Source organism: Rhinatrema bivittatum, chromosome 1 (genome assembly GCF_901001135.1).
Source record: "Rhinatrema bivittatum chromosome 1, aRhiBiv1.1, whole genome shotgun sequence".
NCBI classification, from domain to species: domain Eukaryota; kingdom Metazoa; phylum Chordata; class Amphibia; order Gymnophiona; family Rhinatrematidae; genus Rhinatrema; species Rhinatrema bivittatum.
The window spans coordinates 579,832,961-579,860,512 of record NC_042615.1 but is presented as its reverse complement, the minus strand read 5'-3'; the positions used below and the strand labels follow the sequence as shown (position 1 = coordinate 579,860,512).

Below are 27,552 nucleotides of genomic sequence, written 5' to 3'. Positions count from 1 at the left end.
AGTTAAAGCTTCATCTGATAACATTGCTGGTGACTTACGAGGACCTGATTCATGTAAACAGGATATGGACAGGACGTTTATCCATGCAATTTGACTCATTTTCCCCATGATGCAAGCTCATTGTCTAACTCTGAAATCAGGAAATGTAGCAGCCTCTCAAGCAGAGTCAGAAGTGGGAGCCATTGATGGAGAACATATCCGCAAAGAAAGTTCGCACCGTGCTGAACTGTTCCAGACTTTATCTATACCCGACCCTACGGTGGACCACCAGTGACTCCATCAGGATCCGTCCTGACCCCAAGCTGGATCACCAAAGACTATTCTGCAGTCAACTGCCATACTGGACCACTTTAAAGTTTCTGTTATCTTCTCCAGTCGGTTGTTGGCACATAGCTGTCCATCAGATTTCCTGGGCATGCTCCATTTCCTCCCTGTGATGTGCAGTTGACACCAGTGTCAGAGCTGGACCCTTTTGTATTACCCACGTTTGTTTTTAGGCCCATGTCGGACCACCAATGACTATTCCTTAGTCAGCTGCCATGCCGGATCACCATTGACTGGCTCTGAACCCCACCCAGCCCATGCCGGACTACCAGTGACTATGCCTTAGGAAACATCTCCCATGGGGTCCACCAATGATAGCTTTTGATCCCTGCCCATGCCTCAGCAACCACCTCCCATGCAAACTGCAACTACTATGCTGGATTACCAGTGACTGTCTCTGAACCCTACCCAGGTGCTTGATGTACTCCCTGACCAGTTTCATCAAGGCCCTCAGTACCTAGCTGAAATGCCTTGAAAATGATGAATGGTCCATGCCAGTCAATATAGTCATTGTAATCTAGAATGAGCCAGTGGCAAGAAAATTCAAGGTAGCGAAAAGCTTGACCAAGCCTGGAATGACATGTCCATGATTGGTTAGAAGATCAATATATTCTTTGATTTCTTCATAAAGAAAGAGAATTACGCCTGAGCTCAGTCTATACGTCCGCACCACATTTGTTTCTGATAATTCCAGCAGTGTTATTATGCTCAGGTGAAATATCTGCTGCCTGCAATCCCTTCGAACGGCTTCAATCAGGACAGCCTGCTCCTCTGAGACCCTCCTTTCTTCTTTGGTGATAAAGCATCTTCTTTCTTTCTCTTTGCTCTAAAGTTTCTGCTGTAATTTTTCGGCTCACCCACAAAATATACCAAACCATCCAATTAAAAAAAAAAAAGTACATAATCCATGATTGGCACAGAGAAGTACCTATACACAGCAACACAATACACTAAAATGGCCACCAGATATGTGACTTAAATTTTACTCCTGCCCTGACCCTAGTGTTAAATTTCCCAGTTAATGCAGCGCTCTGCATTGCCCTGTAACAGCCAATAGCGTTGTTTACATGCGATTTGCATGCCCTCTTGCTAAATATACTTCTTAGTGCAAGTTATTTTGGCAGTAAAACCCATTTTACATGCCAGAATTGGATTAGTGCTGAAAACCCTGTACTAACGTTGGAGTAAAAAACCGTGGTAGGCTCAGTGCAACATATTACATGGGACCAGTGGTGTCCCCCCCTCCCCCTCCCTTTGAGGTTTCCAGTGTCTCTGGCTCCATACACGGGATTCACGGAACTGAGAGAACTGTCACACTTGGGGTGTGGAACCAGAGTCCTTTCCATGCTGCAAGTCGCAACCTATATTTAATTTTCACCTTCGAATTAGGTTACAGACAGGAAAGAGAGAGAGAGAAACAGGAGCTACAAATAAGGCATTCTTCTATATCTTGTCGAACGCCTAAAAATTAATACATAAATAATGTGTGCGCGTGCCTGTCGGATAAGTTTGACCTTCCCATGTGTAAGCATACTTATAAAGTGACAAAGGCCGCAGTGTAAGAGACACCTCCCAAACCCTCGGGCCCATTAAGCTAACCGGTTGCTCCAACTCACTGCTGGCCTCCTTTCCCCCAGCCGCTTTCTATGGTGGTTGCTAGGAGACGACGAAGTGACGCCCTGCGGCTGTGACACAATTTCCGCCGAAGAAGGCATAGGCCCGTTCGGTTTGCAGTGCCGAGGCGGCGCTGCTACTATTGGAGCCTCGAAAGCGGAGCTTCCTCTTTTCTCCCTGCCGCCTCCCGTTATTTATTCATTATTTTCGTTTGGGGGGTTGGTTTGTTTGTTTGTTTGTGCCTCTGTTTTCAAACTGTCGGCGCGCGCGCGCGCAGTGGGGGCCAGAGTTAGGGGGGCGGGGTGCCACGATTGACGTGTGGGAGCCGGGGGCCGAGGCTCGGAGCTTCTCAGCGCGGAGCAGACGACGCTGGCAGTCCCGGTAGCAATGGCAGCGGCGTGAGCCCGCAGGGGGGGGGGGGACGGAGAGTCCCGGTCCGTGCACCATGTTGGTCCGCAGGATCATGAAGGACGGAGGCGCGGTAGGTGGCTGCGGCGGCAGTAGTATAAGGAGGTTTGGCGGGAGAGAAGGGAGCTCGGCGTGTGCGCCGGGCGGTGCCGGGGAGGAGTTACCCGCACTGGAAGGTCTGGGCTCGGCGGGGGGCTGCTCAGCCGATCCAGAGGAAGTGAAACTCTGCAGGAAGAGGGAGGGGCAGGTTCTGCACTTCCTTTAAAAAGTGGTAACCCCCCCCCCACTGAGACAGCTTAAAAGTGCCGGCAGGCAACCTCCGTTACCTGAAAACTCGGTGTCAAAGAAGGACTTGAGCAGTAACGGACATTGCCTCTCCTCGGCCTTATTGCACTTTATGCGCGGGGAATTGGTACGAGTTGACGCAAAAAGGAAGGAGAGGAAAGCTTACTCTTCTTTCTCCCTCTCTTATTGCAGATTTCTTCTTTAGCTGCACAATCTTGACTAACTGTAGTAGTAATTTTTGGTGACTAATTGCGCTGGGAAATTAGGCTTGGTGGTTTGAGGTTTGGCCGCACGTGTTAATGCGGAGATGTGGCTGCTTCCGCATACTCTTCCCACCTACTTCAGTCAAGTCAGCTTTATACCTATCGCATTGAGTTTTTGAGAGGAGTATGCTTTCTCCTTTTCTGCTTGTTTCTTATGCAAGTGCATTGCTTGATTCTAATTCTTTATAAAGCATAAAAAAATTCCTATTTGACTCTAGGATCCACAGATTAAAGGGATCCGAAGCTACTTATTAATAGGCAAAAGTTTAAAACGAGAACCCTCGCTTGTAGTAAGAGGTGGTAGTAACTTATTTTTACTCCACTCAAAAGTTTTTAATGTGAGAGGTACAAAGCTGTTTTGACAGGGGTAGGTGGAAAGAGTATGCCTGGAGTGGCCTTTTTTCGCCTTTTCCGGTTGGTTTCTTTTGCACATATATTGCTTGATGCTAACTTGTTGTAAAGCATAAAGATAAAGCATAATTTAAAAAAAAATCATACTTGATTGATTACAGAACCCACAGATTAAGGGAATGCAATACTGAAAATCTGGAAGCTGCATTATTAATAGGCAAAAGTTAAAATGAGAACAATCTCCTTTAGGTAAGGGGTGATAGTAACTTTTATTTATAATTAAAAAGTAGGAAATACATTCCATAATATGGGGTTTTCTAGCCCCCAGTTAAGGAAGATCTTTAAAATACCCTGCAATTTATATTTAAAAAAAAAAACCATAATCTAAGAAAAAGGAAGTGCTCAACTCAAGAATAATCTAAATATGACTTGCAATGCCTGGATTTAACCCACATGATTTGGCAAAGGGGGTGGTGTGGTTGTAAGATCTACTTTGGTGCACAAGAATGTTGTAAACTGGGGTGGGTCAAAAATACATACTTATTAAACTGATATGTATTTTCATGGATATTTGAGGAAAGAGTACCAACCTGGTGTACAGCAGCTGGCTTTATCAGAAGAAACTGTAGCAGCATCAGGAAACATTCTTAATTAGAGTCAAGAAGAAACTTTTCAGTTTTAAGGAAAATTATTTAAAAAAAAAATCATTCTATATCCAAAGCTAAAGAAACCAATAAACTTGTGGACACTAGTCTCTAATGATTTTTTCAGAAAATGTCAGATTTATCAAACCCATATCCTTTTGTAAACTTAGTTGTTGACCTTCCATAGGCACATTGTTATATTGAGTCACATAATAAATTCTCAAAGCAGGTGGAATATACTTAGCAGGTATTTTCAAACATTAAACATTTCAGTAGGAGAAACAGTATAAATATTAGGAAAATTAATCAAATGTATAAACATTTTATATTTTTCTTAAGACTTACTTGATGTGATTAAATTGAAAATAAAACACACAAGATTATAATGCAAAAATAACACATCAACACAAATGAACTAAGTTGCTTGTTAATATATTATAGGGGCCAAGATAATTAACTTATACTGTCCTGGCAGGCTTGTGCTACTCATCCTTTGCCCCTCAGAGCCACCACTTCTGATGTTACTGGGCTTTTATTTTCACAATTTTAAGCAGTTACTTGGTTGTGGTGAGGCTAAAGCCACCATTTGAATTACCTTGATAGGAGGTGGTTTTAGTTTCATTTCTGATGGCTGAAATCAGTGCATGGATGTTCTTCTTTTTTTTTTTTTTTAATCTGTTAAATTAAGAAGTGCTGTACCAGGAATGATTGGTCTAATTAAAGTTAGAACATGCTTTTAATTTAATTCTATCATAGTATTCTTCAAACATTAATTAAAATGGATAATTTACAAGTAGGCTGTGTTCACAAGTTTCAGAATTTTTCTAATTCAATACTATTGATTCTCTGTTACTGTGTCCAATTATATGTATACACTTATTCTAAGTTTATTGAAACTGTATGTGAGGCACATGTGGCTCAGATAATACAATCAGTCTTGGACACTAATGTCAGCTTCTGGCTTAAATTCTGAAATGCAATCTTTTGGGTTTTGAACAAAAACCATATACATTTTGCATATAATATTTTAGACATGGGGAATAACCACAATAATCAGATGATTCTGCTAATTTGTTGTCAGATAATTATGGGTGGTTTATTCTCACTGTAAAACTTTAGAACTTTTGAATTCTGCAGAGGTGTCACATTTATGTTTGGACAAAAAAACTCATGCAGAATTTTTACACACAGAATTCTCCCCAGGTATAATATTCTCAAGATTTACCATCTCAACAGTACAACTTAGTACATTAGTCCTGGGGGAATTCTTTGCGACTGCAGTGCGCAGAATTCCTTCCCCCCCCCCCCCCCCCCCCCCCGCGCGCAGAATTGCTATTTTCTGAGAAGAAAAAAGCAGAGGAGACCCTGGCACAGATGAAGGCCCAGGTGTGCAGTTTGCGGTGAAATGAAAGGCCCCCATGTTCCGCAAATGGCACGCCCTGGCCTTCATCTTCGCCGTGAATGGAGTGAGTCCCACTGCACACGTGGTATATGCTCCGTTTGCGGCATGCCGGTGACAGAGAATGTGGGGGAGGGGAGAGAGTGTGGGGGAGGGGAGGTTGTGAGCATGGGAGGTAAAGGGGTGGGGGAATGCTTGAATATGAGTTTCAGAGAAGGAGCCTATATGAGGGGAGGAGTGGAGGGTGAGAGAGCATGGGAGGTAAGGGGGGATACTTGAGTGGATTTCAGGGAGAGGGAGCCTATATAAGTAGATTGTGAAGGAGTGTGTATGGGTGAGAGAGATTGGGAGCTTGTGTGTATGTGAGGGTGCTAGTCTGTGTGAAGGAGTGTGTATGTGTGAGAGAGATTGGGAGCTCGTGTGTATGTGAGGGTGCTAGTCTGTGTGAAGGGAGTGTGTATGGGTGAGACAGAGCCTGTGTGAAGGGGTGCATGAGAGAGAGACATAGGTAGCCTGTGTGAGGATGTATGTGTGAGAGAAAGGGAGCTTGTGTGGGTGTGTATGCAAGACAGAGGGCCCTGTATGAGGGTGTGTGTATGTGTATTAGAGGGAGGGACAGACATAGGGAGCCTGTGTGAGGGGCACTACTGAGAACGGGGTCAAACTCTGGGAGTGGAAGGGGTTGAGCCTAGAAGTGGAGGGGAGAAATACTGGCAGGCGGAGGAGTTTGGGCCTGAGAGGGCAAAGTGGCCAGGGGAGTAGGGAGAGCGAGTGGAAGAGACACTGCATTTCTAGGGAAATTCTGCATCTTTAAGTAATAACTTTTTTCTGTATTAATTTAAAATGTAATTACTTAAAGACTGTCATGTAAATTGTTATTTTGACCAATATAAAGTTTGCAGAATTTTAAGTTGGTTTTTTTTTTTGCACAGAATTCCCCCAGGAGTAGTACATGACTTGTCTATGCTGCTTACTGTATATAGTATCACTTGAAGTTAGCAGAAGAATAAACTACAGAACTCCTTCAGCATTCTTCTCACTAAATGGTCTGCTGGGACATACACTGAGTGAGGTCAAAAGGGCAGCTGAGACAAAACATCAAAAGTTATTTATATATGCTCTTATGTTGATGTTTTTCATGATGCGACTTTCTGAAGAGTAGTTACTATATTTGTGTATAAAAATGTAATACAGAGTAATTATTGTTAAGATACAGAATTAAAAACCCCCCAACATATGCACAATTCCCTCAGGAGTAAGTTTAAGACCCAGCTCTTTCTCCTGTTTCCAGGTTCGACCACCCCCCTATCCCCAATCTTTCCCTCCATTCACCTTTATTCTCTCTTCCTCCCCGTCCCCTCCAGGTTCAAACCCCTCTCATGCTCTTTTCCCTTCATTCACCTAGGCTCACCACCATGTCCTCCCCTCCTGCTCAATAACACACCAGCAAGTTTGCTCCCTCTCTACCTGCCCCTAGGCTCTATCGCTTCACACCAGCTTTCTCTTCTCTCTCCCTTCACACCCTCCCCAATCTCCCAGACAGTTTGAATAAAGGGTTGGCCCTTAGACTTCCAGTGATGTGCTAGTGAGCAGACATGATCTCCCTGCCCTATTCTCCGAATACTCATATATAATCACTGTACAAAAAAATCCAATGTATATTGAAACCAGCACCTGAACTAACCCCTTTTCTCCCTCTTAAATAACCAACTAAATATGCCCCTTAGCGACCTTGGGCAAGTCACATTACCCTCCATTGCCTCAGGTACAAAACTTACAGGCCGATACAGAAAAATGCTTGGGAGAGCAGGCGAGCGCCCGCTCTCCAAGTGGGCGCACAGGCCACTCTTAGGTGCGCAATTCATGAGGGTGGCCTATGCAAATTAGCGTGTCCCTAGCGCCTCCTTTTTGACAGGAGCGGCGGCTGTCAGCAGGTTTGACAGCTGACGCTCAATTTTGCCGGCGTCTGTTCTCAAACTGTCATGGGTTCGGAAAACAGATGCCGGCATAATTGAGCGTCCGTCTTCTGACCCGTGGGCCGATTAAAAAAAATTTTTTTTTTTTTAAATTTTTACTGTTTTTTTTCTTTTGGGGCCTCCGACTTAATATCGCTATGATATTAAGTCGGAGGGTGTACAGAAAAGCAGTTTTTTCTGCTTTTCTCTATACTTCCCTGGCGCCGGCAGAAATTAACGCCTGCCCAATTTCTGAAAGTAAAATGTGCGGCTTGGCTGCACATTTTACTTACTGTATCGCGCGGGAATAACTAATAGGGCCATCAAATGCATTTGCATGTTGCGGGCGCTATTAGTTTTGGGGGGGGGGGGGGGTTGGACGCATGTTTTCGACGCGCTATTGCCCCTTACTGTATAAGGGGTAAAGCTAGCGCGTCAAACACGCATCCAAACCTGGGTTAACAGTGTGCTCCACCGGAGCGCACTGTACTGTATTGGCCTGTATGATTGTAAGCCCACTGGGATAGGGAAATACCTTACAGTACCTGAATGTAAACCGATGTGATATCTCTGATCGAATGTCGGTATATAAAAATAATAAATAAAATAAATAAATAAAACCAAAATCTCTCCCAAGCAGTCTAGCCTCTGCACCAGCTGTTATTCTGGGAGATGTGAACAGCTGTCAGCAATGGGGCCTGCGGGGATGAGGCAAAAAAACAATGAAATGGTGGGATTAATGGGCAAGTGGCAGTAGTGAGTTAGAAGGCTGCTGCCAGATTGATCAGATGTTTTGTGCCGGAGGGAGGGAGGCAGAGAACAAAGAAACAGCTTCAACTGGCAGAAAGGGGGGAAAAACCCATAGTGGCGTGAAGGCCTCCTTTCTCTTCAGATTTTAGTCACATCTATCCTGTTCCAGCTACCTGCATTGATATTCTTCTGGGGCTCCACAATTCTGTATGCAAAATAGAAAATTCTTTGTGGCTACTAGAACTTGGCCACATTTGGGATTATTGTGGCAAGTAGACTCTCCCAAGGGGTATTTACCGATGGGACAAGATAATCTATCAAGGACCTTAGTCTATTAACATTTGTCTAATACAGTACTTTCCAGTAAGATTAACATAATGCCACATAGTTTGGTGGTCTAAACAAATTTTTACTGGTTATCTAGGTGTGCAGGCAAATTATCTTGCAATGAATACAGTTGGATCTGGTAATATCCAGAAATTCAGAACGATCAGATATAGTCAATTGAACAACTATAGAATTCCACTGCATTCTTGAATTATTTCCTCTACCGGTAGATACTCATATAATCTACCCTTCTAGGCTGTGTCCCCCTGGGATCCCCATGTAGCAGTGCCTGCTTTTTTAGGTGCAGACTCCTGTACTGCACTAGAAATTTCTTGCACTTGTAAAATGAGCTCCTACAAACCTCTTTTGCATTAGCTCTGAAGCAAGATTTTTAGTACTGGCAGTTCTCTTGTTGACTCTAGTCAGAGCTTCACGTCTCAATTCAGACAATGAGGAAAAATCTCAACGCAGATAAGGTGCATGGTCTGAATTCCCTCTTCCATAAGATCTTCTTTCATCTTTTCCCTCTAAAGATCCTCCTTTGATCCCCAGAAATTCTCCCAAGTGCTAGTGCATGGGAAACCCTTCTTGTGGGTCTCTGCTACCTGAGGAACAGAATCTGAGCCGAAGAAGGCTAATGAGTTTTGTTAAACATATGCTGTCTGCAAGACACTTCCCACTTTGGAGTGTCTGGAACCAGTGTACATTCATATTCTGTCTAACATTACACTTGGCATTTGTGAAAACTGATAGATTTAGTAAAAGGCACTTTCGGTGACATCCTTCTATGCAGTTGTGCAGAATTCCCTCTGGAGTAGAAAGTTTCTAGCTGAACCATAAGAATATAAGGTTTGTCATATTGGGTCAGACCAAAAGTCTATCACGCCCAGTATCCTATTTCCAGCAGTGGCCAATCCATCCCAGAAGATCGATAGATTCTATGCTGCTTATGTTAGGGATAAGCAATGGCTTTCCCCAAGTTCACCGTAGTTTATGGACTTTTCTTTCAGAACTTGTCCAAACCTTTTCTTTTTTTTTTAAACCCAATTACACTAACAGCTTTTACCACATCCTCTGGCAAGGAATTCCAGAGTTTAATTATGTGTTGAAAGCAAAAATATTGTCTCACATTTGTCTTAAATGTATCACCTAGTAACTTCATTGAATGCCCCCTAGTCTTTGTATTTTTTTGAAAGAATAAACTGATTCACGCTTACCTGTTCCACTCTACTCATTGTTTTATAGACCTTTTATTACATTTCCCTTCAGCTATCTTTTCCCTAAGCTGAAGAACCCTAACCTCTTTAGTCTTTCCTCATAGGGGAATCGTTCCTTTCCCTTTATCATTTTGGTTGCCATTCTCTGTATCTTTTCTAATACTGATATATCTTTTATGAGATGTGGTGACCAGAATTGCACACAATGCTCAAGGTGCAATCTCACCAAGAAGCAGTACAGAGCATTATGATGATCTGTTTTATTCTCCATTCATTTCCTAATAATTCCTAACATTCTTTTTCTTTCTTGACTGCCACCACAAACTGAGCATAGCATTTCAACATATTATCCAAGATGTCAAGATCCTTTTCCTGGTTGTTGACTCCCAATATGGAATCTTGCATTGTGAAGCTATAATTTGGATTGCTCTCCCCTATGTGCATCACTTTGCACTTGTTCACATTACATGCCATCTACCATTTGGAAGTCGTCTCCAGCAATTTCTTTTAATCCTCTTGTGATTTAACAACATTTAATTTTATATCAGCAAATTTGATCACATCACTGTTTTCCTATCCCTAGGTCACTTTTATAAATGTTAAAAGCAGTGGTCCCTGTACAGATTCCTGGGGATCACTGTTACTTTTAAAGTGTGTGTGCGTACAAAGACTCTAGACCCCGTGCACAGAGCCCACCCACATTGCGCTCAAGTCCACCCAATCAGCATTGCCTGATGTCTGAGAAGAGAGGCCTTGTCGCTGGACCACTGCAGATCTCATCCTGCATGGCGCGAGAAGACCTGTTGCAGAGCTGCCACAGAGCTCATTCTGCGCAGCCCAAGAAGAGGCCTGTTGCAGCAAGGAGGCCTGGAACAGAGGGAGTGGCCTTAATAGAGTGTGTGAGTGAGAGAGAGCGAGAGAGAGAGCATGGCAGTGAGAAGCTTGTGTAGGTAAGACATTGAGAACCTGTGTGTGTGTGTGCATGTGCACGTGTGTGAAAGTAGGAATTGGGAGCCTGTATGTGAGAGAGAACGTAAAGCGAGAGCCTATGTATTTTTGTGAGTCTCTGAGGTGCCATGCAACAGAAAAAGAGGGAGCCTGCTGTGTTGTGTGAGTGAATGGGTATCTGCCTGTGGAAGCTTCCTGGGGCTCTGTTTTTGTGTGTTTTGAATGGGAGCTTGCCTGAGGGAGTAGTGTCTGAGGGAGTCATTGAGAGTGTGTGTAGGTATGGGAGGGAACTAGTTGAGAGTAAGAGCCTGTGTGTATGAGGGACTCTGGGAGTATGAACTTCTGTGTGTGGTGTGAAAGGGTCTAAGAGCCTGTGTATGTGACTGAGAGAGGATGTGGAGGTGTGAGAGCATGTATGTGTATATGTGACAGCCTGTGTGAGAGAGAATGAACATGAGTGTGTGTGAGAGAGGTTAAAGTTTTTGTTTGTCCCTCTTGCTCACCAATCCTAGACAATCTTGGGGTGACCAGAAATCGAGTTCTCCTTTTATCCTCTCCTTAATCTACAATAGAAAGTTGTCTCCTATCCCATGACTTTCTTAATTTCTTCAGGGATCTCATGAGGTATGTTGTCAAACACTTTCAGAAAATCCAGATACACTATATTAACTGGCTCACCTTTAACCGCAAGTTTATTCACGACTTAAAAAAAAAAAATGTAGCAGATTGATGAGGCAAGACTTCCGTTGGCTAAATCCTTGTTGGCTTTGTTTCATTAAACTATGACTACCTATATATTCAGTAATATTGTTCTTTCTAATAGTTTCAAACATTTTTCCCAGCACTGACATCAGAGTTACCAGTCTGTCGTTTCCTGGATCAACCCAGAACCATTTTAAAAACTGGGGTTATGTTGGTTATCCTCAAATCTTCAGGCACTGTATCTGATTTTAATGATAGTCTACAGATACTAATTGTAGGCCTGCAATTTCATTTTTCATTTCTTTCAGCACTGGCATTTATAAAATCTGGTTGAGGTAATTTGCTACACTTTAGTTTGTCAATGTACTCTTAAGTCTTCCAGGATCATTGAGATATTTCAGTTCTTCAGAATCATTACCTTTAAATATCACTTCTGGAATGGGTATCTGCCTTGTCTTCCTCAGTAAAGCCTGAAGCAAGAATTTAGTTTAATCTTTCCAATATGGCTTTTGTCCTATAATGCCCCTTATACCTCTCAATCATCTAATGGTCCAACTAACTCTGAAGTCTTTTTTTTTTTTTCCCCCCTTAAACATTGTTTCATGTCTTGAAATTTACTCCAAGAATAAGTGGGTACTTTAAGTATTTTTATATACCAATAACCATTTGCACATCGTATCGGTTTACATAGAACGTATAATACTGGTAGAGGAAAGTACATTGAACAAATTTGGTTACATGGCAAAAAGAGAAAAGTGCGTAACATTCTATGCAGCGAGAACATAATTGTTGATATAAGCATATATATATATATTGGATACTATATACATTGTTTGGTTAAGAATTGGTAACAAGGCATGCTTACTTTGTTTCACATATTGCATTTATCAGGTACCTGTGGCTTTCTTTGTTCTTTCTTCCAACTAACTCTTGCAAGTTTTTTCCTTTGAATATAACTGAAAAAGATTTTTTGCTTCCACAGCAAATTTATTTTCAAATTCTGTCTTGCCTTTCTTATCAATGCTTTGCATCTAATTTGCTAGTTCTTATGCTTTTTTCTGTTTTCTTCATTTGGATCCCTTTTCCATTTTTGGATGGCTAGCATAGCCCTCTCTCGCCTCACCTTTTATCTGTGCCGGCAGTCGTTTGGCTTTTCTTCCACCTTTTTTAATGCATGGAATACATCTGATCTGTGCTTTCAAGATGATATTTGTAAACGTCCATGTCTGATGTAACTCATAATATTTGCAGTTGCTCCTTTCAGTTTTTTCCTTACCATTTAAGTCATTTTATTATAACATTTCAAAAGGGTGACTCTCTAGTAGATTTTCTTGGTATCCTCCCTTCATTCAGTTATAATGATCACTATTATCAAGTGGCCCTAACAAAATTACCTCTTGCACCAGATCATGAATTCCATTAAGGATTAGGTCTAAATAGCTCCCCTTTTCTCAGTTCCTGTACCAGCTGCTCCATGAAGTAGTCATTTCATTTAGAAACTCTCCCTCCTTAGAATGCCCTGATGTGATGTTTACCCTCTCAATGCTGGAGTAATTTTTAATTGCCCTTTCGTATGCATTTTGTCAGGTCAGTCCCCACCAGTGGGCTATGTACATCTGCCAGCAGATGGAGACAGAGAAAAAGCTGAAATGGCTATATAATCCCACGCCGACATCACCCCACTAGTATTCTCTGTCTTCAGCAGATGGTGGACATACAATTTCCTATGGGGGATTGCCTTGTGAGTAAAAGAGAGAGAAAAGAAGACATTACGAAGGCGAGATATCTACATAGCATCGCTTGCCTTCTGAGGTGATACCATTCGATGCCACCCTCAGAGTGCCTCCAGACTGGTGGACTTAAAATTCAATTAGAGGTTACAGGCTGAGAGAGACTCGGCAATGAATGCTTTCACCCTCTCCCCCCATAGCCGGAACCTGTTCTGCTCAGGTAAAGATTTTTCTCACAGGACAAGCAGGATGGTAGTCCTCACATATGGGTAACGTCATCGGGATGGAGCCCAATCACGGAACCCTTTGACTGGCACCTACTGGGCATGCCCAGCAATGCACTGACCCTGCATCCAGCAGGGGTCCCCCTTCATTTTTTTTTTCACGCAGCAGTAGCCTTGCGAGTTAAGGAGCTCTCTTGAGATTCCTGACAGGAATTTTCCTCACGGAATTTCTTTCAAAATTTTCAAAAAAATTCTACCCCATAGGGGTCCCCCTATCGATATCCATACTCTGCGGTCGAAAGGTAAGGTCGATTCCCGTCGAGCTATCCTTCGGGGCCTACCGGCCATCGACCTCACCGCAGCTAAATTTTTGTCGGAGCCATGGCGTCGGGTTTTCGTCGGTGCCCCGACTGTACTCTAACAGTGTCCATCACTGACCCGCATGGGGTCTGTGTTATGTGTTTGGGGTCCAAACACGATGTCCTAACTTGCACCAAATGTGCCCAAATGACACTGAAGGGCCGTAAGGCTCGTTTAGAGAAAATTGACTTTCTCTTTAGTTAAAAACCCTGACTCCATCGATAGTGTCGGTGCCATCGACTTCTCGCCAGCACCAGGACACCGCTGCTGTTCGACCGGCATCGACGATTCCAAAGGTGTCGATTGCCTCCTCTAGAAAAGGACTGAGGAGAACATCACGAAAAGCGTCGACACTGGCATTGGAAGGCTTAGTCCGTCGATCCAGGCAAGTCCTCTGCATCGAATTCGACAGAGCCACTGACAAAGAAGCCCCGTCCAGAAAAGGCCCCATCCTCTTCTGTGACTGGGTCTGTCACACCCGGCACCATCTTCAGTGGTGCCGGGATCCACGATTCCACCTTCACCGGTGGACCTTCTGGCTACGCCAGTGCTGCCTCCTCCTCCGGTGCCGGGGTTCCATGCCTGGGGGCTTCCACGCGGAATTGGATCGGATGATCCAAGAGGCCATTGGTAAAGAACTTCAGGGCTTCCAACCTCCATTGACACTGGTACCGGTCCACAAGCCGGTCACCAATCCGATTCCCATAGCGCTCACACCGCTACTGGGTAGACTGGATGCGTTGATCGGTGCCCTACCTCAGATGGAACCGAGAGCACCGGTGGGTCCAGTGCCGCCTTCACCGATTCCATTATCATTGAATGATGAGGAAAAACAGATACCCATTCCACCGTCTGGGATCTTATCACTGACTCATCCATAGATGTCACCGGTCCCTTCGGTGCCTCCATTGATGCCGTCTGTGCTTTGGCCTGGTCCTTCAGGATTAGCACCATTTCTCCCTGCTGGAGACCCACTAGGTGCTGGAGATCAGCCCTATAATCCTTGGACCGATGATTCGTCCCAGGATACAGATGATTTACCATCAGAGCCCTCTCCCCCAGATGAAAGATGACGCTCTCCACCAGAAGATCTGTCTTTTATTAATTTTATCAAGGAAATGTCTGAAACCATTCCCTTTCAGCTTCAGACGGAAGAGGACTCTATGCACAAGATGCTGGATGTACTCCAATTTCTAGATGCTCCTAAGGAAATCATGTCTATACCTATCCATGAAATCCTGCTTGATCTCCTGAAGAAAAACTGGGAACACCCATGTTCGGTCCCACCTGTCAACCGCAAGACAGATGCCACCTATCTGGTGCAGTCAGCTCCTGGGTTCCAAAAGTCACAGTTGGATCATCACTCTGTGGTTGTTGAATCAGCCCAGAAGGTGCGACGTTCAAAATCTCATTCCTCCATATCTCCAGGGAAGGAACAAAAATCCCTGGATGCTTTTGGCAGGAGCGTCTTCCATGGCTCAATGCTCATATCTCGCATTGCCTCTTACCAGTTATACATGACCCAGTATAACAGAGACCTTTTTAAAAGGATTCAGGACTTCTGATTCTTTACCAGAGCAATTCCAGAATCAACTTCATACTCTGGCTGAGAAAGGTCTAGATGCTGGAAAGCACAAGGTCCGCGCTGCATATGATATCTTTGACACTGCCTCTAGAGTGTCTGCAGCGGGAATTAATGCAAGAAGATGGGCCTGGCTCAAATCTTCGGACTTAAGACCAGAAGTCTAAGACAGGTTAGCAGGTCTACCCTGTGTGGGCAATAATCTCTTCGGGGAAAAGATCCGATGGACTGTGATGCAGTTGAAGGACCACCATGAAACTCTGCGCCAGCTTTCTTCTGTGCTGTCTGAGTTCCCTACCACCCCTAAGAGATTTTTCAGACATGACTCTAAGCGGCCAACCTATAAGCCAAGGAAATTTTATCCTCTGGCTTCTAGAGGATGCCCTTCCAGACCTTACCAAAAAGGTCAATCCAGGCAGACTCGTCCTCAAAAGTCTCAGCCAGCTTCTCAGCCTGGACCAGTGTCAGGGTTTTGACTCCTTCCTATAGAGTGTAAGCCAACCTCCTCTTCCATCTGTACCAGTCATCAGTCGGCTCTGCCACTTCAAAAGCGTTTGGCATACCATCACCACAGACCAGTGGGTACTTGCAGTAGTCACTCAGGGTTACCACCTAAATTTCCTGACTGTTCCAGCGGACTCTCCACCTCGGCTGACATGGGGGACGTCCGACCACTCTCCCTTGCTCGAACAGGAGGTCTCATCCCTCCTCAAATCCTGAGCAATAGAACCAGTGCCCCTCTCCCCAGCAGGGGCAAGGGTTTTATTCCCGGTATTTTCTAATACCAAAAAAGTCAGGTGGCGTACTCTCCTGATACTGAACCTCCGCGCACTAAACACATTTTTGCACAGAGAAAAATTCAAAATGGTAACCTTGGGCTCTCGACTTCCTCTTCTACAAAGAGGAGATTGACTATGCTCTCTAGATGTCCAAGACGCTTACACACACACCTCAATTACTCCATCTCATCGCAAGTATCTGCGATTCCTGGTCGGCCCTTGTCATTTCCAGTACTGTGTACTACTATTCGGCCTGGCATCTGCTCCACAAGTATTCACAAAGTGCCTGGTGGTGGTCGCAGCCTTCCTCAGGAATCAGAGTGTGCATGTCTACCCTTATCTTGATGATTGGTTGATAAGGGCTCTGACTCAGCAGGGTGCATTAATCTCCCTGCGTCTCACTATCAACACTCTGATCTCCTTAGGGTTTCTAATCAACTATCCCAAATCCAAGATGGTTCCATCCCAAACCCTGTCCTTTATAGGGGCTGACCTAAACACTATACAGGCGAAAGCCTTCCTCCCCCAGGATCGCGCTTTCACCATAACATCTCTGGCGCATCAACTACAGACTCGAGTATCTTCAACTGCTCGTCACGTCCTCATACTGTTGGGTCACATGGTGTCCTCTGCGCATGTCATTCCGATGGCTCGCCTAGCCATGAGAGTAATGCACTGGACCTTAAAATACTAGTGGATTCAAGCTTGTCAGCCAATGTCCAGCATTATCCAGGTTACCAAACAGCTCCGTCTGTCACTAGCCTGGTGGATGCACCACTCCAATCTCATTCAAGGCCTTCCATTTCAGGCTCCAGATCCTCAAATTATCTTAACAGATGTATCCAACCTTGGGTGGGGTGCACATGTAGGCGACCTGCAGAGGAAGCTAAACACCAGATACATTTCCTGGAGCTATGGGCGATCAGGTATGCCCTCAAGGCCTTTCAGGAATGCCTATCAAACAAAGCCATCCTGATTCAAACAGATAATCAGGTTGCGATGTGGTACATCAACAAACATGGGGGAACGGACTCCTACCTCCTGTGTCAGGAAGCTGCACAGTTATGGGCATGGGCCTTTTCCCACTTGATGTGCCTCAAAGCAACTGGGAGTGGACAATGTGTTGGCGGACAAGCTGAGTTGCACTTTCCATCCACACGAGTGGTCTCTCAACCCCATGGTAACGGACACGATATTCCAACGTTGGGGTTACCCTCGAATAGACCTCTTTGCGTCCGTCCATAACCACAAAGTAGACAACTTCTGCTCTCTCATTCGCAGTCACCATTCACAACCAAGAGATGCCTTCGCCCTCTCCTGGGCCAGCGGTATCCTTTATGCGTACCCTCGTGAAGCTCCAGCAGGACAAGGGATTAATGATTCTGATAGCTCCCCACTGGCCATGCCAGGTGTGGCTTCCTATCCTCGAGGACCTATCAGTACGACGACACATTCCTCTAGGGAAGGATCCCCTTCTAATCACTCAGAACGAAGGATATCTGCGTCACCCCAAACTCTGTCTCTGACGGCCTGGATGTTGAAAGGTTAATACTCCAACCTTTCAGAGTCTGTATCCCAAGTTCTTGTGGCTTCACGAAAGCCTTCAATGAGAAGGTCTTATCGCTCTAAATAGAAGAGGTTTACAGTCTGGGGTACTTCCATGTCCATAGACCCCCATCATTTGTTCCACTGCGAGGTTCCTAGACTACCTCTGGCACCTGTCGGAGTTAGGCCTAAAAACTTCCTCTATCAGGGTGCATGTTAGTGCAGTGTCTGCATACCATAAGGGTATAAGAAATGTCTCCATTTCAGTGCAACCCTTAGTATCACGTTTCATGAGAGGCTTGCTCCATTTAAAACCTCCACTGCGCCCTTCTGCCCCTGCTTGGGACCTTAATGTGGTTTTGGGATGGCTCATGAAACCTCCGTTTGAGCCTCTCCACTCCTGTGATCTCCGCTATCTCACCTGGAAGGTAGTTTTTCTTCTTCCGATCACGTCCACTCGCAGAGTTAGTGAATTACAGGCATTAGTTACCTACCCACCTTACACTAAAATTCTGCATGACAGGATAGTGCTCCGCACTCACCCTAAATTCTTGCCAAAGGTAGTGTCAGAATTTCATATTAACCAGTCTATTATCCTACCTACCATTTTTCCCAGGCCCCATTCAAACCCAGGAGAACAGGCTTTGCATTCCTTGGACTGCAAATGTGCTCTAGCCTTCTATCTGGACCGCATGTCGGCCCACAAGAAATTCACTCAATTGTTTTTCTTTTGATACCATCAAATTGGAAATCCTGTGGGAAAGCAGACCCTCTCCTCCTGGTTGGCGGAATGCATTTCTTTTTGCTACCAGCAGGCAGGCATTCAACTACAAGATTGTGTAAACGCATACTCGGTCAGGGTCATGGCGACATCAGTAGTGTACCTCCGTTCGGTGCCACTTGCTGATATTTGTGAGGCTGCTACTTGGAGTTTTCTCCATACTTTCGCAGCCCATTATTGCTTAGATAAGGCTGGCACATAGGATTCCATCTCTGGCCAGTCCATTCTACGCAACTTGTTTTCAGTTCAACTTCCCAACATCCTTCCACCGATCCGTTCAGGATGCCCTCCTATCCAAATTTCCACCCTTGTTGTTGTGCCTGTTGCACGTCTTTGGGTGCATTTGGTGCTTTGCTCGGGCATCCTCAGTTCGGTACTCACCCATATGTGAGGACTACCATTCTGCTTGTCCTGTGAGAAGGCAGAGCTGCTTACCTGTAACAGGTGTTCTCACAGGACAGCAGGATGTTAGCCCTCACGAAACCCACCCGCCACCCCGCGGAGTTGGGTTCGTTTATGTTTTCTTATTTTATTTTTCGCACGTACATCTATCTATCTAAAAAAAAAAAAGAGGCATCTTCCTACTTAGTCCATTCTTTGGCGTTTGGCCTTCCTGCTCACATCTCTGGGGAGTTCTGTGAGGTGTGGAGGTAGTTTAGGTACAGTGACTTGGCTAAGCCCTGCTCTCAGGCTTCTCCTTTCTTGGTGTGTGGTAGGCTGTGAGGGTGATTTTTGCGTGTTTTTCACTTTGTCCCGTCTGTGCGTGCCTGCGCATCCCCATTGTGTGTCCATTGCCGACTGCGCGTCCAGAATTGGGCGTCCTTGTTTCTGGATGCACACCTTGGGGGCCTGACGTGGGCATTCCTTGGATGTGAGTGTGCCTGGTCTCCCGGTTTGGGCATCTAGTTTGGGCAAGCGTACTATATGCGTGAACCTGGCGCACATTTTTTTATATCCATTTTGGGTGTGGCTTTTAACTGCAGGTACCTGACTGCAATTTTTTGTGTGTCTAGCTGGGCGTGTGCCTATACCTGACTGAGTGATTTACAACCGTGGTGCCTGTGGCGAAGATGTCTAAGCGCTTATCTATTTGTGCTGCATGCTACAACAGAGTGATAGTGCTAGAGCTTAATTTAAGCATGTGTCTGCTCAGCAGTTGCTCAGCAGTGCATGGTTCGGAGAGAGGTATCTTCAAAGGATACTAATGATGCATTAGAATTAGGGCATCCCAACAGTGAGGTTCCAATAATAAGAAAAGTAGTCCAAGTGCCTGTAACTAAAAACTCACCTGAACTAAAAAAATTCTAACTTATCCCTATCAATTAAAAAGCAGGAGGAAAATACAAACAAAAAACAACCTTTGCAATGTTTGTATGCTAATGCCAGAAGTTTAAGAAGTAAGATGGGAGAATTAGAATGTATAGCAGTGAATGATGACATAGACTTAATTGGCATCTCTGAGACATGGTGGAAGGAGGATAACCAATGGGACAGTGCTATACCGGGGTACAAATTATATCGCAATGACAGGGAGGAGCACCCGGGAGGCGGTGTGGTGAATTATGTCCGGGATGGCATAGAATCCAACAGGATAAACTAAATGCACAATCGAATCTTTATGGGTAGAAATCCCTTGTGTATTGGGGAAGACTATAGTGATTTGAGTATACTACCGTCCACCTGGTCAAGATGATGAGACGGACAGTGAAATGCTAAGAGAAATTAGGGAAGGTAACCAAATTTGTAGTACGGTAATAATGGGAGATTTCAATTACCCCAATATCGACTGGGTAAACGTATCATCGGGACATGCTAGAGAGAGCTAAAGTTCCTGGATGGAATAAATGACAGCTTTATGGAGCAATTGGTTTAGGAACAGACAAGAGAGGGAGCAATTTTAGGTCTAATTTTCAGTGGAGCACAGGATTTGGTGAGAGAGGTAATGGTGTTGGGGCCGCTTGGCAATATTGATCATAATATGATCAAATTTGAATTAATGACTGGAAGGGGGGCAGTAAGCAAAACCACGGCTCTCTTGCTAAACTTTCAAAAGGGAAACTTTGATAAAATGAGAAAAATAGAAAAAAACTTAAAGGAGCATCTACAAAGGTAAAAAGTGTACAAGAGGTGTGGTCATTGTTAAAAAAAAAAAAAAAAAAAAAAAAAAAAAAAAAAAAAACCATCCTAGAAGCACAGCCAGATGTATTCCACACATGTGGAAAGAAGACAAAACTATCACCGGCAGGGTAAAAGGAGAGGTGAAAGAGGCTATTTTAGCCAAAAAAAATTCTTCAAAAATTGGAAGAAGGATCCAACAGAAGAAAATGGAATGCAGAAGCGTTGGCAAGTTAAATGTAAGACATTGATAAGACAGGCTAAGAGAGAATTTGAAAAGAAGTTGGCCGTAGAGGCAAAAACTCACAGTAAAAACTTTAAAAATTATATCCGAAACAGAAAACCTGTGAGGGAGTCAGTTGGACCGTTACATGATCGAGGGGTTAAAGGGGCAATTAGAGAAGATAAGGCCATCGCGGAAAGATTAAATTTTTTTTTGCTTCAGTATTTACTGAAGAGGATGTTGGGGAGATACCTGTATCAGAGAAGGTTTTCATGGGTAATGATTCAGATGGACTGAACCAAATCACGGTGAACCTAGATGTGGTAGGCCTGATTGACAAACTGAAGAGAAGTAAATCACCTGGACCGGATGGTATACACCCCAGGGTTCTGAAGGAACTAAAAAATGAAATTTCAGACCTATTAGTAAAAATTTGTAACCTATCATTACAATCATCCATTGTACCTGAAGACTGGAGGATGGCTAATGTAACCCCAGTATTTAAAAAGGGCTCCAGGGGAGATCCTGGAAACTACAGACCAGTTAGCCTGACTTCAGTGCCAGATAAAATAGTGGAAAGTGTTCTAAATATCAAAATCACAGAACATATAGAAAGACATTGTTTAATGGAACAAATATATATATATATATATATATATATATATATATATATATATATATATATATTTAACATTTAACTTTGTACCACACAAAGGTTATGTCAGCTTCTGTTCAATTAGATTTATTTGATTTATATTCTGCCTTTATAGGCACTTCAAAACAGATTACTTTCATGTACTGTAGGCATTTGATAAAATTTGAACAGGAGTGTCTAGACTCTTCCATATAATTAGCTAGAAAGGAGAGGCATGCATGATTACACGTTTTCAGAAAGGAGTTTTTACATGGTGTGTCTCATTGCTGCAAGGTGCTGAAAGCAGAGCCCAGGTGTTGGCCTTGATCTGAGCTTTCAGTAGTTGTGACATTTCCATGACACACAAATTTAAGGTCTGAAGGCATGTGTTGGGAAACTGTCCTTGTATGATAAGGTTTGTGCTTAGCCCCTCCCCTACCAATTAATTTTGAACCATTCACCCAATTTTGTTCAAATTTAAATAGTTCTCGGTGAGCACCAATTCATAATTCCTGGACAATTAAAATACCTATTTCTTTCCTGCAAAGAAACTGGTCAGTTTGATTCAGCTTAAACCTTGATGTCAGAGCTCATTGTGATATTTCGCATTTGGATTGGATTTGATTATACTTTCCAAACCTATGTCATCATGAGTTACAAATCAGGTAGAATAGGAGATTCCTGCCCCAGAGAGGACTTAAAATCTAAGTTGGTACCTGGGGAAAATAAGGACCAAGTGACTTACCCAGTGTCACAAGGAGTGGGGGGGTCTGGGGTTTGAAAATGGCTTCGTTGATTCTCAGCCCACTGTTCTAACAGCTAGGTCACTCTTAAACTGCCCTGTCTGTGGCCACAAACTGATTCAATTTCTTTTTTGGTTTCTTGTAGAGAAGATCAATTTGTTAATAACGTATTTATTCTACCAAAATTCACATAAGCTGTTAACTATGTGCAAACTTTTGTATCTAAGTAGGAAATAAGGTATCATGAAATATTCACACATTTCTATATTTTTTTCTTCAGCACCAAGGTATTGGTCGACCAAGTGTATACCATGCTGTGGTTGTCATCTTCCTAGAATTTTTTGCTTGGGGTCTCTTAACAACTCCCATGCTAACAGTAAGTACTGTTTTTTCATGTTTATTCTCCATTAGGTTTAGTTTCTTATTTTTAGGAAGACAAAACTGGGAGCCCATGATGTGTCAACTTAGGATGAAATAAAAGCTGAGGGTCTGAACACTTCCTGAGCATTGGTAACCTGGCAGGCTTCATCTGCTATAATAGCTAATATCACAGGAATTGACAGCTAGGAAAATTACCCCATTTTGAAATTTGATTTCAGGTTTAATAGGCACATGCTATTGTAAAAGGGAAATCTCAAGACAGGGTTGTATTCTTCCTTTATGGGCTATCTTTTTATACTTGCAAATTTTGAAAATTAAAGGCCTTCCTGTCTACTATTTTATAGCTTTAAAAAAAAAAAAAATCCAAAGTGTTTTTAGCTGTGACACTTATGGATTATTTTCAAGTCCAAAGTTTGTTTGTTTCGCTTATTTGTCTAAACATTTTTTATTTTTACTTAGGATACGTCTGTTTTTCTCGTAGATAAGCAGCTGAATGAGCCATGCTGTCTGGGTACCATGCTCTTCTGTGCCACTAGGTGGCGGAGCTTTCTAAGTCTAGTAAAGTCTTTCAGCTAGGTGCTCCCTCTTATATCTTCTCTGATTTACCTCAGGCTCCTCAGTCAGCCTGACTGGGGGGTGGGGTGTGGGTGTGTGTGTGTGTGTGTGGATGGGAGCCTGACTGGGGGTGGGGTGTGGGGGTGTGTGTGGATGGGAGCCTGACTGGGGGTGGGGTGTGGGGGTGTGTGTGGATGGGAGCCTGACTGGGGGGGGGGGGGGTGTGTGTGGATGGGAGCCTGACTGGGGGGAGGGATGTGGGGGTGTGTGTGTGTGTGGATGGGAGCCTGACTGGGGGGGGGTGTGGGTGTGTGTGTGGATGGGAGCCTGACTGGGGGGTGGGGTGTGTGTGTGTGTGGATGGGAGCCTGACTGACTGGGGGGTGGGGTGTGTGTGTGTGTGTGGATGGGAGCCTGACTGGGGGGTGGGGTGTGGGGGTGTGTGTGTGTGTGTAGATGGGAGCCTGACTGGGGGGTGGGGTGTGGTGTGTGTGTGTGTGTGTGTGTGTGTGTAGATGGGAGCCTGACTGGGGGGCAGGGTGTGTGTGGGTGGATGGGAGCCTGAATGGGGGGGGGGGGGGGGGGGTTGTGTGTGTGTGTGTGTGTAAGAAAGTTTGTGCTGCCCCACTAATCCATGAGATGCTCAGGTTCACTAGGAATTAAGTTTTCAGGTATGGAGACTGATGAATTTTCCATCCTTATTAATTTTAATTGTTGGGGGTCTGCCATTTTGAAATATTTTATTGCTGTTTGGGAAATTTTTTAAGTTTTATTTGAGCTCTTAATAATTGGATGCTCTATTCCTTAGTTCCTTGGAAATATTCTTTTTATTAGTTTGGTTTTACTAATAGGATTGATTTATATTCCTTGATTTTTATTGTTTGAATGATTGATGAGGACTGGTGATTGTTTTTCCATTGCTGCCTTGCATATGCAGTGTCTGGCTTGTTGCAGTTTTCTCAAGTTTCTGTCTACTTGTTTCTATTTATACTGAAGGGTCTATTTATTCTGTATTTGGTGAATGTGAGTCTGTGTTCCACATGTGTAAAAAGGTCTGGTATCTGTGTAGGATTTATAGCAACCTGATGTGTTCTTTTTTTTTTCCTATAGGATGTGCATTGATGATTTTTAAGGTCTGGAGTAACTTTTGCAGTTTTGCCTTTCATATATAGGCTTGTTCCTCTCTAACAGGGTACCATAGTAGAAATCTCATCTTTGTGAGACTTTTACTCCAAATGATGTCAAATCTTCACCAAGATGTACTGTGCAGTTCGTACATCTCACGCTGCATGTCAAACTGGCCCCTAAACCACCACCACCTCCTCACCTCATGCTATTAGCTGGCCCTCCTATAGTCATATAAATAGTTGAATACTGTGAAGCCTCCCCAGAGTCTCGCTATCGCTCTGCCCAGAAATGGCTGAAATGCAATTTGCAATATTTATCAAAAATTGTGTTTCAGCCATATCGCACAGCTTAACCCAAGGAAAAAAAGGTGTAGTTATTTCCGGTGTTAAAACCGTGCGCTAGCATAATGCATGCTATCGCATGGTGTGATATTGTCCCTCATTTTACTTAATCCCGGCCCTTCAAAAAAATTTGCATTCGTTCCGTGCGATAATTATCGCATGCATTAATGCGTTATCAAGTGCGTTAATGCCTTATCGCATTTTGATGAATGAACCTGAATGTTAGCAATTATTAGGAAGGGAATGGTGAATAATATGGAGAATGTGATAATGCCTCCATATCACTCCATGGTGAGACTTCACCTTGAATACTGTGTGCAATTCTGGTTGTCACATTTCAAAAAGGATAGTTGTACTGGAGAAGGTACAGAGAGGAGCAACCAAAATGATAAACATATAGTAACATAGTAATTATGACAAAAAAGGACCAAATGATCCATTCAGCATGTCCAGCAAGTTTCTTATGGTAATGTCTGCTATGCTATGCAGGTAACCCCCAAGTTTCTCTTAAGGGTAGTCTGAGCAGTTACCCCCAAACCTTATGATAAGGGTAGTAATATTTACAATCAAAAACAAAGCAACTGTCAAACCCATAAATTACAGCTAGCAACATTTTTACTGGATGAGAAGCCTTCTTGAAAATTCAGGCAATGCTACTTGACTTGCTTTTCTTTTGGTCTTGGCCATAGAAGCATTACTGTGCTTTTTCCCTTATTTCTTCATATCAGTAGCCCAGACCATAAGATTTGGGTCCATGTTGGTTGCTGCCTGACTCCAATTACCCTTCCCACCCCTCCCCTCCCCCGCCATCAAAGCGGAGAATGTTGTTGCAGAAGGTAGTAAAGCCCTGTGTTTCTGCTAAAGTTAGTAACTGTCGCATCGAGCAGGTTGCCCCAGTGCACCCTTTTCTTCATTTTCATCCTCTATCCTTTAGGGACCCAGGGTTTATCCCATGTTCCTTTCAATTCGTTAACCACCTCCTCTGGAAGGGCATTCTAGGCATCATCCACCCTCTCTGTGGAGCAGTATTTGCTGACTTCTGAGTTGTCCCCACCAGAAGTTTTATTTTGTGAACCCTAGTTCCACTGTTTACTTTCTAGCAGAAGAGGTTTGAAGTTTGTGCATTATTAAAACCTTTCAAGTATCTGAAGCTCTCTGTCCATCTCCCTTGCACCTCCTCTCTTTCAGGGTGTACATATTTAGGTCCTTCAGCCTCTCATAAGTCATTTGATGGAAACCCTACACTATTTTGGTCACTCTTCTCTGGAATGCCTCCATCCAGTCTCTATCCTCTTTGAGATATGGTCTCCAGAACTGAACATAGTACTCTAGGTAAGGCTTCACCAAGGAACTGTATAAGGCATTATCACCTCCTTTTTCCTGCTCTTTATTCCTCTGTCTATACAGCCCAGCATTCTTCTGTCTTTTGCTGTCACCTTGTCATATTGCTTCTCACAGGACAAGCAGGATGGTAGTCCTCACAAATGGGTGACATCATCAGGATGGAGCCCAATCACGGAAAACTTCTGTCAAAGTTTCCAGAACTTTGACTGGCCCCTACTGGGCATGCCCAGCATGGCACCAACCCTGCAGCCAGCAGGGGTCCCCCTTCAGTCTTCTTTTTTCCGCGAAGCAGTTGCCACGCGGTTAAGGAGCTCTTACCACATTCCTGACAGGAATTTCTTCACGGACTTCTTTAACTTTAAGTTCGCCCCACAGGGGTCCCCCCTGTCTCTAAGTTTAGTCCGCGGTACTTCGGTAAGTTTTTTGCCGTCGTTAGTCGATTACCGTCGAATTTGGCCCGTGCGGCCTGCTGGCCGTCGACTGTCCCGCGGCTAAATTTTTGGTCAATGGCCATGGCGTCGGGGTTCCGTCGGTGCCCAGACTGTTCGCGCACCATGTCCATCACAGACCCTCATAGAGTCTGTGTAATGTGTTTATGAAGTGAGCATGATGTCCTCACTTGCACCAAATGTGCCCTTATGACACCAAAAGGTCACAAAGCCAGAATGGAGAAGATGGGACTCCTTTTCCATGCTCACACTCCGACACTGTCCATTGCATCGACGTCCTTGGAACGGGCACCGTCGAAGTCGCACCATCGTCGACAACCTCCCGGTGACAGTCTGCCATCGACGTCTCCACGGCCATCGACTCCCGGATCTGTTGCTCCAGTAAACAAAAAAGCTGACTCTACTTACCTTGTACAGTCAGCACCTGACTTTCAGAAACCTCAGCTAGACCACCACTCTGTAGTGGTAGTCAGCTCAAAAGAAAGCTAAAAGGGTGAAGCCATATTCCTCTATACCTCCTACTAAAGAAAACAAGTTCTTAGATAGTATAGGTAGGAAAATATACCAAGAGGCCATGCTTATTTCCAGAATAGCTTCCTATCGGCTGTATATGACCCAATACAATAGGGTCATTTTCAAGCAGATACAGGAATTCTCAGACACCCTACCAGAACAATTCCAACAATAACTTCAAACCCTAGTATCTAAGGGCTTTGAAGTTGGGAAGCATGAGATCAGAACAGCTTATGATATCTTCGATGCTTCCACTAGGGTGTCTGCTGCGGCCATTTCGGCACGACGCTGGGCTTGGCTTAAGTCTTCTGACCTCCGCCCAGAAGTTCAGGACAGGCTGTCTGACCTGCCCTGTTTAGGGGATAATTTGTTTGGTGAGCAAATCCAGCAAATAGTTGCTGAATTAAAGGACCATCATGAGACCCTTAAGCAGCTCTCATCGATCCCTTCTGACTTCTCTTCTAAACAGCCATTTAAGAAGGACTCTAAAAAGTCATTCTTCCGTCCACGGAAGTACTATCCCCCACCAACTAAATCTAGGTCAGCGAGGCCTTACCAAAAACCTCAGCCTCACCAACCTCGAAAACAAAAACCCGCAGCAGCTCCACAGCCAGGTCCTGCGTCGGGGTTTTGACTTCCAATTAGAGAGCAGATGCCTAATCCCTCTACCAAGCATACCAGTAGGAGGTCGATTAAGCCACTTTACAGAGGAATGGCATCAGATCACCACAGATCAGTGGGTTCTAGCGATAATCGCACACGGTTACCACCTAAACTTCCTAACTCTTCCCTCGAACTCTCCACCTCTGCAAGCGTGGAGACTTTCCGACCACTCTGTTCTTCTAGAGCAGGAAGTTTCCCTTCTCCTCTAGTCACATGCTATAGAACCCGTTCCTCTCTTTCAACAAGGACTAGGGTTCTATTCCAGGTACTTTCTGA

The 27,552-nt window shown here is 44.1% G+C and overlaps 1 protein-coding gene across 2 annotated transcripts in view; it reads left to right on the top strand.

Moving 5' to 3' along the window:
* Positions 1-2,233: 2,233 nt before the first annotated feature.
* LOC115100041 (hippocampus abundant transcript-like protein 1) overlaps positions 2,234-27,552 on the top strand; it is a 166,986-nt gene continuing 141,667 nt past the window's right edge. Inside the window, exons 1-2 of one of the 2 annotated variants that reach the window (XM_029618204.1) lie at positions 2,234-2,419; positions 22,184-22,279. In XM_029618204.1, coding sequence (XP_029474064.1) covers positions 2,384-2,419; positions 22,184-22,279 — 132 coding nt within the window. In that variant the 5' untranslated portion in view covers positions 2,234-2,383. Of the gene's footprint in view, positions 2,420-2,685; positions 2,759-22,183; positions 22,280-27,552 lie in introns of those variants that run through there. The other variant, XM_029618213.1, reaches the window with a different exon arrangement.